This window comes from Arachis ipaensis, chromosome B02, assembly GCF_000816755.2.
Source record: "Arachis ipaensis cultivar K30076 chromosome B02, Araip1.1, whole genome shotgun sequence".
Taxonomy (NCBI): Eukaryota; Viridiplantae; Streptophyta; class Magnoliopsida; order Fabales; family Fabaceae; genus Arachis; species Arachis ipaensis.
Genome location: NC_029786.2, coordinates 79,687,156 through 79,697,508, shown reverse-complemented (window position 1 = coordinate 79,697,508; position 10,353 = coordinate 79,687,156). Strand labels below are relative to the sequence as shown.

Genomic DNA, 10,353 nt, shown 5'->3' with positions numbered 1-10,353 from the left:
TCAAGGCAACCAGGGATATCACATTTTTCATTCTTGTTACTTGTGAGCAATTAGAAGACCATATTTTGGTACCAAATTTGAAACACGTTAAAAATTTTTGAATTTTCAGGGGCATGAGTTGGTTTATCCCTTCCTGATCTTCCTTTTTCTCCAACTTATGCAAATGCTTATTTATCCTTATTTCTGTCAGGTGTGTAAAAATGGTGCATTTCACTTGCGAGGAAATGTCTACGTTCAGTATAAACATTTGGACTCTGCTCTGCTTGCTTACAACACTGTTAATGGGCGCTACTTTGCTGGGAAACAGGTAATTCATTCCCTGTTTATTCTTGATGAATATCTTGAATTTTGTATGAGCATATGAATTTCACAAAGATCCAATTAAGATAGAAATTCATGGGTCTTGGGACTTCTGCCTCTCCTTTGTTCAATATCCGGGAAATTCCCAGTATTGTATTGACCAGCTGTAAGGACTAAGGCCGTAACTCCTGCTATCCATGGAAACCCTGAGGATGTTTGATGAAAAACTGGATGTGTCTTATTGCAGGTAAGTTGTAACTTTGTTAGTTTGACAAGATGGAAGGTTGCCATATGTGGCGAGTATATGAAGTCAGGTTACAAGGTATACAATTTATCAGTGATTTATATTTCGTTCACCTAGTATATATTACATATAGCTTTGGATACTGAAAACACGTGTGGTTCATTTGTAGAAACGATGTGATGACTTGGTTTCAACTTCAAACTTTAAATATTTTTTTTATCCCTTAAATTAATTTAAGGGTTGAAGGTCAATTTGTTGATGCTGTTCTTTTCCGCTGCATGTGAACAGACTTGTTCTCATGGAACAGCGTGCAATTTTATACACTGTTTCCGAAATCCTGGTGGAGACTATGAATGGGCTGATTCTGATAGACCGCCCCCAAAATATTGGGTGAAAAAGATGATAGCATTATTTGGTTATTCTGATGATTATGAGGCTTTAGGGGAGCGAGAAAATTTGAGTTTGCAAAAGAATACCGGGGAGATGTCAAGATCAGATTCTTTCAGGTATGCTTTCACTTTGTTGTTCCTCATTCTATGGCAATAAATGGTGTGAATTTTAACGGACCAACTAGCTACTACCATTTTATCAATATGCTTGAATTTGGACCTGCTTATATTATTTGAAAAATGGAGCAAAAGCTCCAATTGAGGGTGGCGTGGTGCACAAGCATGTCACATTACACAGACAGCCTAACTTTATACAAGAGCCAGTGGCTGATTTCACAACATGAACTGTGACCTTTGTCATAGGGGCTGGAGATAACTATTGGTCCAAAATTCCCCCTCAAAAATTCCAACTGATAAATTAACCAAAATTTCCTATCAAATCTGTGCAAAGAATTTTGCAGGCTACACTCAGGCTTGCATTCTTGTGCTGCAACAAAGGCTGTCTTATATTTGAGGGAAAGTAACTAATTGTTAGCATTAGTCTAATAAAATTTGATTTAGAGGAAATATGGCTTGGAATAGCATTTTGTTGATTTGAGTCCAAATTTTCAATTTGCAAACTGGAACCATATTTTATGTATGAGGCAAATATTTTGTTCATGCCAGGTTTTATGTATATTTTTTATATGTTAATTTATACTCATTCTTATAGTATGAGAATCTTTTGCAGGTACCACTCAAGTAGATCAAGATCTAGGGAGAGGGATCAGTTGAAAAGTTATTCTAGCAGAAGAAAACATGGAGACGAACGAAGGCAAAGAACTCCCGATGAGGGATGGAATGCCAATTCAAAAGAGAATCATAAAATTAAGCACAAAACTCCGGTTTCCGAATCCAGTAGGGAATGGCTAGAAAAAGATGAAAATAGGGAAAGTCACCATAAACATTACAGAAAAAGCTCGTTACATAGTGACAAGGATGACAGTCGCAGAAGCCATGATGAGGATTTTGATACAGATTTGGCTATAACTGGTAAGGACGATGAAGTAGAACATGGAAAAGAACGACGACACTGTAAGAAAGGGAAGAGAGATAGAAGGGATCGGATTTATGAGTCCGAATCAGAGCACCATACCAGTAGAAGGAAAAGTTCACGGCATCACAGTAGGGACAATAGAACCGGTGAAGCTGAATCTAATAAAGATTTGTTTGATCAAGGAGACTTGGAACCTCATGATAGCTCTAGGAAAAACACGAGACACAGGAGGTTTAACCATCGAGAAGACAACAAAGACTATGATAGTGAACATGATGAAGTTGATGGAGATTGGTCACGGAGAGAGAGACACAGAAGATCTGGCTATCGAGAAGACATTAAAGACCATGAAAATGAATGTGATGAAATCAATAGAGGTTGGTCACGGTGGGATGGGGACGGAAGATCGCATCATCATAAAAAGAAGCGCTCAAGACACCACTCACCAGATGTCATCTAAGAATGCAAGTAAGAAGAGTTAACTTTTGTATTCCTGTGATGATACTTTATCATCTTTTGTACAATCTCTTCTACTGTCATATGATAGTGAGGAGACTGGTTATGAACATTGGTTAAGAGAGCTGTGAAAATAGTTGTAGTCAGATGATTTATTCTTTGCATACCGGACGTGGTAGGAAAAGAGAGATTACTAGTAAGATTGTTTCAATTAAAGTAATGAAAATCTTTTTCAAGATATATGACTTTGGTGTTGCTTAGTACTGGTGGCACACCTGTAGTTCGCTAGTAATAAATTGTATTGTTTTCAATACCTTGCTTCCTACTTGAAATTAAACTCGTGTAATTTTGGTTACTTCTGTTATTTTACAACTAAAAAAAAACCTGATAATTGTACTGGTATATCAAGCAAATATTTTGTAAATATATAGACTACAGTAAGTATGAAATGATTATGTTAAAATGAAACTAAAATATTATTCTTTATTTATTTATAGCCCAAAACTTATTCATAATAAATTTAACAATTGGACCTAGAAGTTTTTGTGATGATTTCATAATAATTAAGTACCAAGTAGCGATGATTAATATTGTTAGTTTATATCATACTTACACCAAATGGAAGTTTTTGAAAGATTAGGATTTGATCAATTTTTTGGTTTTCTTAACATCAGTATAATAATGCTCTACAAAGTTTGCATATGAATAATGACATTCCAAATTTTCAAACTTCGTACCACAATCATATTTTAATCAGACATTTTTAAAAATAAATATTGGTGATTATATCGATAAATTATATAAATGTGAATATAAATTGTATATTGAGTAACAAAATAATTGTATATCAGAAGTGGATGCACAAGAAATAAGAAGAGCAAAACAGGAGATTAGAGAAGAAAATAACTAAAAAGACGGAATGCGAGGCAGATATAGAGGAAGGGGTTCCTCGTGAAAGTGAAGATGATAAGTCTAGAAGATGAGGCTGTTTTGGATTACATTAGGCAGAATCTGGATTGGACATGGGATGATGGGAGTAATGCTATGACCTATGGAGTATGGAGGATGCAAGTTTAATCACTAGAACCTAAAGAAGGAAGAGAGCGACATAGAGTTAGAAATTAGAATCTTAATATAAGAATTGAGTTGAACAAGATGATTTTAATTTTTATTAGCGTCCGTTGATATGGAGTCTTCTTGATGATATTGGTTTTTTTTTTTTTTTGTTATGTATTTTTGGTATTATGATATTGGTTTTTTTAATATCGACATTCTAGTATTCTTGATAGCGAGTCCATAAGGGCGCTTGGGTTTTGCTTTGTTTGGTTAGGGGTATCTTGCTTTTGTTTTTGTTCGTGACATGTTAGATTTTGATGTCTTTTGTAAAGTTGATGTTGTTTTGCCGAGTGGACTTGTTTAGTATGTTAAAATCTTGAACTCTACTCCCCTTTTGTGGTAAAAGATTTTAACTATGAAAAAGTATGTATTATTGTAAACAATAACATAATAGCAATAATACATTATGAGTAGGGTTTTTTTTTTTGTGACTAAACATAACACAAAGGAAAAACACTTAAGAGAAAGAGTAACACTCCTCTCTAATAATAATGTCTAAATTATTAGGGGGTTGTAACCACTCTAGGTACACCTGCTTGTTTAAAGCAGCAGTCTTAGCCATTAAATCAGCCGCTCTGTTTGCTGTACGCTGGATGAGCACTAAAGTAGCTGTCTAATTGCGCTGAAGCATCTCTTTGATTTTGCCAAGCAGATCAGAGTCATTCGTAATCATGCTGGTTGTGCCTCGCGAAACAAGAAGAAATGCATCAAGATTATCAGTTTCACATCGGAATCATTGTGCAAAGAATATTCCACCGCCAATGTCCATGGTACCAGACATCTTCTAGCTTCAAGTGAGAATCAGAGATGTGCACAAAAGGAACCAAAGGAGCTAGTGTTCCACATGGTCGCCAAGCATGATACCAAAAGGATTGAGACATCCTGCCTGTACACCAATCAAAACCATCACAAAGCTTTTCTATTGTCTTATAAATCGCTCGCCAAGTGCTTGAAACATTATTAGAAAAACTGGATGAAAAGCAAGACCTCCCAGATAAATATTTTGCCAACATAATTTTTACCCAAAGCTTATCATTATTATGCAGTAATTGCCAAACAAGCTTTCCTAATAAAGCAAAATTTACACACTGGGTATCTCTAATTCCCAAGCCTCCATATTTTCTTGGAGTGACAACTTTGCTCCACTTGACATAATTTAAGCATCGCTCCCCCACCTTTCCCTTCCACAAGAATTGTCTAAGCACAGAATCAATCTTTTGACAAATCGAAGTAGGAAAAAGAGTCACTTGCATCTGATAAATAGGAAGAGAAGAAGCAACAGATTTAATTAAGCAAAGCCTGCCTGCTCTGTTAAGGAGCCGACCTTTCCAACTAGCCAGCCTATTTTTGATCTTCTCTAAAGAGTCCGAAAAAATAGACCTAGAAGCTCGAGGATGGTTAAGGTTCACCCCCAAGTATTTGCCTAGGTCACTAGTAAAAGGAATATGAGAAACACCAGACAACATTTCCTTCCTTCTATTAGAGATATTTCTAGAACAAATAGCTTTAGATTTTTCAATGTTAACCTTCATACCTGAAGCTTTGCAGAACAACTCCAAGATGTGCACAACATTCTGAACTTGATTTTTCTTCGCTTTACAAAAAAGGAGGAGGTCATCTGCAAACATCAAGTGAGAAACTCTAGGTCCTCCTCTAGAAACAGCCACACCATCCCAAATACCCTCGTCAACTTGTTTGGAAATGAAGCACGCCAATCTCTCCATGCACAAAACAAATAAATAAGGAGAAATTGGATCTCCTTGCCTGAGCCCTCTGCGAGGTTGGAAGCTGTCCAATCTATTCCCATTCCAAAAGATGGAAAGATTTGAAGCCTGAACACAATTCATTACAAGTCGAATAATTAGAGAAGGAAAGCCAAAAGATTCAAGAGTGTGCTCAAGAAAATTCCAATCAACTCTATCATAAGCCTTTTCTAAATCAATCTTAAAAGCCATAGCTCCTTTTCTAGACTTTGTCCGCTTAAGAAAGTGAAGAACTTCTTGGGGCAATCCATAAAAATAAATTAAATAATTGGAATTTATAATCATTCTATCTCACGTTGATGGACCCCTGTCTCCAATTGTCTTCTGGTGGACTTGCGTCGCAGAACCATCATTCTTCTGTTGAGGTTGGTTCTCCAAGTTTGTTGTTGCAATAGCTTTATCAAGCTCTTTTTGTACTCGAGAATCCGTTGACAATGCTTCAATAGGTGAGTTTTGAAGCGAAATAGGACGCTGCCTTTTGTGCCCTGCTTTAAAAAAAGGAGTACTCTGATCTTTGAAAGCCACCTGAGTTGTTCCCAAAGAGCCAAGCGTGGATGGAGGATCTTTCTTTTCCTTAGGCTCCACCTTTGCATTTGATAAAGACTTCACCTTTGCATTTGATGAGGATCCAGCATGCATTTTATTAGACCCAAAAGAAAATTTCTTACTCCCCAAATTGGAGCATATTGCTACATTGGCTTTTTTTGGCACCACATTGGGGCCTTTACCCACTTTTTCCTTGCCTTTTCTACTAACTGTAACCCATTCATCCTCTTTTGCTTGAGTATCCCTATCCATGCGTGATTCTTGTAAATTATCATGCACAAGACCCGCTGCTCCATGCTTCTCCATAATTGGAATTGATTTGGCATTAATTCCAAATTCAAAAGTTGAATTTTGATTTTTTACTGGGATTTGACTACCTTCTGCCGTTTTCTCATTGTTATCCACCGAAAACAGTGACGACAAATTTTTCTCCTTCACCATGGTTTCCTTTCCAATGTCATTGTTGTTCTCTTTCGCACATTCTCTTGTTACATGCCCAAAGCAGCTACATTTTTCACAAATTAAATTCAAGTGCTCATATTCTATGTCAATCAACTTGAATCTTTTTTATGACTGGAAGTCCCAAGTTAATTTGCACACATGCTCTTGCATACTTTTCCCTTTCTGCAGACTTGGTGGCTAAATCGATGCGGATCGGTTTACCAACAGCTGACGCAATCATTTTCATGGCTTTCTCTTGATAATAGTTAATGTTTAAACCTGTGATTCTTATCCAAACCATGGTAGATCCAAAAGTGTTTTCACAAGGTCTAAATGAAGAACTCCAAGGTTTAACTGCAACATAACTATCAGTAATCATCCACGGTCCTCTAAGGAGAACTTTTTCTCTATCCTCCAAGAGATCAAATTTAACTAAGAAATAGCCAAAACCGACATCTAGTACCTCATATCCTCCTTTGGTTCTCCAGACTCCTTTAAGCCTGTGCGTGATTGCCGTATAGCTAAAGTTTTTTCCAAGAACTTTGATCACGATGGCATCTTTGTAGGGCTCTGCCAATATCTCCTTTGCTTCTTCAGTGAACGTCACAGTTGGTATCTCCGAATCGCCTTGCTTACCAACTACAGCCATCTTATCCCCATCAAGAGAATCAGCAACCTCCAAAGCTCTCCTTGTTGAGGCACCCACAACTTTATCTCTGAACGATATCCGCTGACCTTGAATCTTGTTATTGTCTCCTTTAATTCCCTCCTTTTCACCTGATGCATGCTCACCTCCACTCTCCCCCTTATTGCTCTCGCCGGTATGGCCGGCTACCTCGCTATGTACCACCCTCGAAGACTCTCCCCCGCTCTCTCCACTCTCCATTTCAAAATTCAAAATTATTATGAGTAGGGTTTGATACCGTTAAAGATGATGTTGTTATAAAATGATTATTATTATGGATGTCGTATTACCGAGCAATATCATACGTAATAGAATATGAAATATGTACGTTCTATCATAATGGAGTATGGAATATTATTAATTAATAGGGTATAAATCTGTTTCTACTAATTAATAAGTGAGTTAGGTAATTAATATTTTATTACTATTTACTTCAAATTCTTCATCTATAAATAAATTTTAAAGAAAAGATTTTAAGACACACTAAGAATAACACATAATAGAGACACATAGTTATTTATCTTAAGTAGTGTTTTGACTCCTTTAAGAAAAATATTGTGCATGCAATATTAGTGGGAATACGTTATCTTATATTGAGTGATACATTCAGAATTAATAACAAAGTTCTCTTATAATTTTTTAGTTCTATTTCTAAATTATTTTAATTTCACAATACATTATTAACACGAGAGCTCTTAAGGTAAAAAAATTTTAATTATGTCAGATCTTTCTTGTTTGAAATTTGTACTACTTTATATTTCAGAAAAAAAATTATTTATCAGGATTATAGATGGTGAAATTCACCTCGATTCAATTGGTCTCAATAATATAACACTAAATAATCGCGCTACGGCAACGATTTTTCTTCATCATCATCTTGACGAAAAAAGGATTGAAAAATGAATATCTTATTATAAAAAATTTAATAGAACTATGGAAGAGTCTAAAAAAACAGTAATATCACAAAAAATCGGTGATTCTTCCAAATACCCGATATGCATGGTTGCATTTGTGATTATAGAATTTTAAATCCATCACTGAATATAATTCTGCAATGTTTAAAATAACTTCACAATTAAAATTATGTGAAAAAAAAGTTATTGATAAAGATATATTGAAAAAAAATTTTCAACCTTTCAACCTATAAATATGCTTCTACAGTAGTAATATTGAGATAAGAGATTTACAAAATATTCTAAAATAATTGCATGCTTTTTTGTGACAAAACAGAATAACGAATTGCTCATGAAAAATCATAAAGTTTGTTCCCTAACTGTGCTCCATTCTCCAAAGTGAATGTGACACATTGTGATCCTAAAATTGATTAAAATTAATATTTCGGTAACAAATATGACACACAAAAAAAAAAGAAGAGAAGATTCTTCAATAATAAAAGATCCTATAAAAGGTAGAATAATAAAGAAAAGAAAAATTGTCCTAATAAGAATATAGAAAGCAAATGTCATCGTTATGGTGGTAACGGTCATTGGTCACGTATTTGTTGTATACTAAAGTACTTAATTGAACTTTATTAAGCATCTTTAAAAGAGAATGAGAAAAAGATAGAAATTAATTTTATTTCAAAAGATACTCCTACCATAACTCATCATGATGTATCTGATATATATTTAAATGTATTTACTTTTAAATTTGTTATTCTATTTAAGTTTCAAAGAATCAATAAATAAATTTGTTCTATTATAATATATGTACAATAAATAAAATAACTATGCAAGGAAGAATATGATTTAACTCATTATATCTATAGGCATTAACAAATGATTAAATTATGAATTTCAAAAGAAAATTAATTTTAAAGAGAAATTATAGGTTGAATTGTATTTTCACATATTAATTCTTTCTTGTGAAAAAAATAACGAAGTTACAAAGAAAAGACATTTATTTTGCGGATAATGTAAGTACACATTATTCTCAAAAATAAAATTTATTTTTTTAACCTTGTATATAAAGAGGCAAGTGTTGTTATTATTATTGGTATGTAAAATAATTGATGGCTCTAGACCATCTATTATTTTATTTTCTTGAGGAACAAAACTCATTATAGATAATGCGTTATTATTTACAAAGTCTCAAGAGCACTTGTTGAGTTTTAAAGATATCCATAAAAATGAATATATTAGTATAATTGAATCACATGTCATCAAGATTACGAGAATCGGATCAGTCATTGAACCGGTTGAGTGATTTATTCAATGATTCAATCGAAATCGAACCATAGTTGAATCAGTTTAATTAAATATACAGTAAAATTATAAAAATAATTTATTATATAATTTTAAATATTTAAATTTAATAATTTTTAAATTAATAAAATTCAAAATCTAACATTTTCACAGAATAAATTATCCTAATTCATCATTAAAAATTCATAAACAACTTTAAATTTCACACAAAATATATTTATTTTAGTATCTCAAGTTGGTTCAAGGATATAGAGATTTTAAATTTAATGATAAAAGAATAAACTACCAAAATGGTGAAGCTATTGAATGCTAACATCTATTACACAAATAAATTTAATGAAATTATAATTGAAGTTAACAATCTCAAAATTGACACGGATATATATTTTTATTGTAGCATCACGGACAAGTTTTGTTTTCATGAACTATTTCAAGAGTTATGATGGTCAAATACAAATTTTATACATTGCATTTTAAGATCTTTATCTAGCAAAATTTATAGGGGCTCCAAGCTACCTACTAAAATTCTAAGATCAAGACCTTTATCTTCGAATTTTTTTTATCAAAGGATGGTCCTGTAAACACATAATAAGATTAGTAAAATCAGCAATTAAGAATTTTAATCAGATATAACATCTTATAAGTAAAAGAAAATAACATTAGGTTGCTAATCAGAAGCTCCAAGGATGTCAATTTATCCCGTAGATCTTTTTGGATGCGGCATCAAACCAAATTGAACTTAGAATTGAAACAAGACAGTTTGTTCATAATTTACAACAATTTTAGTGATACCGGATTAAACTAACAAATGGATCAAAATGACCACTTGAAATAGTTACTAATTTCAGTTTTCCTGTTAGGGACACAAAGAGTGAAACAAAATAAACAATTACCAAAATCTCAAATTATATTAAAATTTTATTTAGCATTCAAAATCCAGAATACAAAATTATATCAATATTCTACATAGCATTCAAAATCTAGAATCTAAAATTGAAATTATCGTTGTTTTTGAAAATTATATTAAGCAAAATTTAATATTACAGAATGATTAATTCATATAATTAACAAAATAAAAAAACCTGAAAAACAGAAGAATTTTGCATCAATTCATATAATTAACAAAATAAAAAGATTAAATGAAATCAAATAAGTTCAATAAAGAACAACAAT

The 10,353-nt window shown here is 33.1% G+C and overlaps 1 protein-coding gene across 6 annotated transcripts in view; it reads left to right on the top strand.

Moving 5' to 3' along the window:
- Positions 1–2,665, top strand: part of LOC107625516 (zinc finger CCCH domain-containing protein 5) — a 10,629-nt gene extending 7,964 nt beyond the window's left edge. For 5 of the 6 annotated variants that reach the window (XM_016328163.2, XM_021116019.1, XM_016328159.2 and 2 more), the window contains 4 exons: positions 191–307; positions 548–622; positions 833–1,050; positions 1,664–2,665. In XM_016328163.2, the coding sequence (XP_016183649.1) occupies positions 191–307; positions 548–622; positions 833–1,050; positions 1,664–2,429 (1,176 nt within the window). In that variant the 3' untranslated portion in view covers positions 2,430–2,665. The remainder of the gene's footprint in view (positions 1–190; positions 308–547; positions 623–832; positions 1,051–1,663) is intronic. The other variant, XM_021116020.1, reaches the window with a different exon arrangement.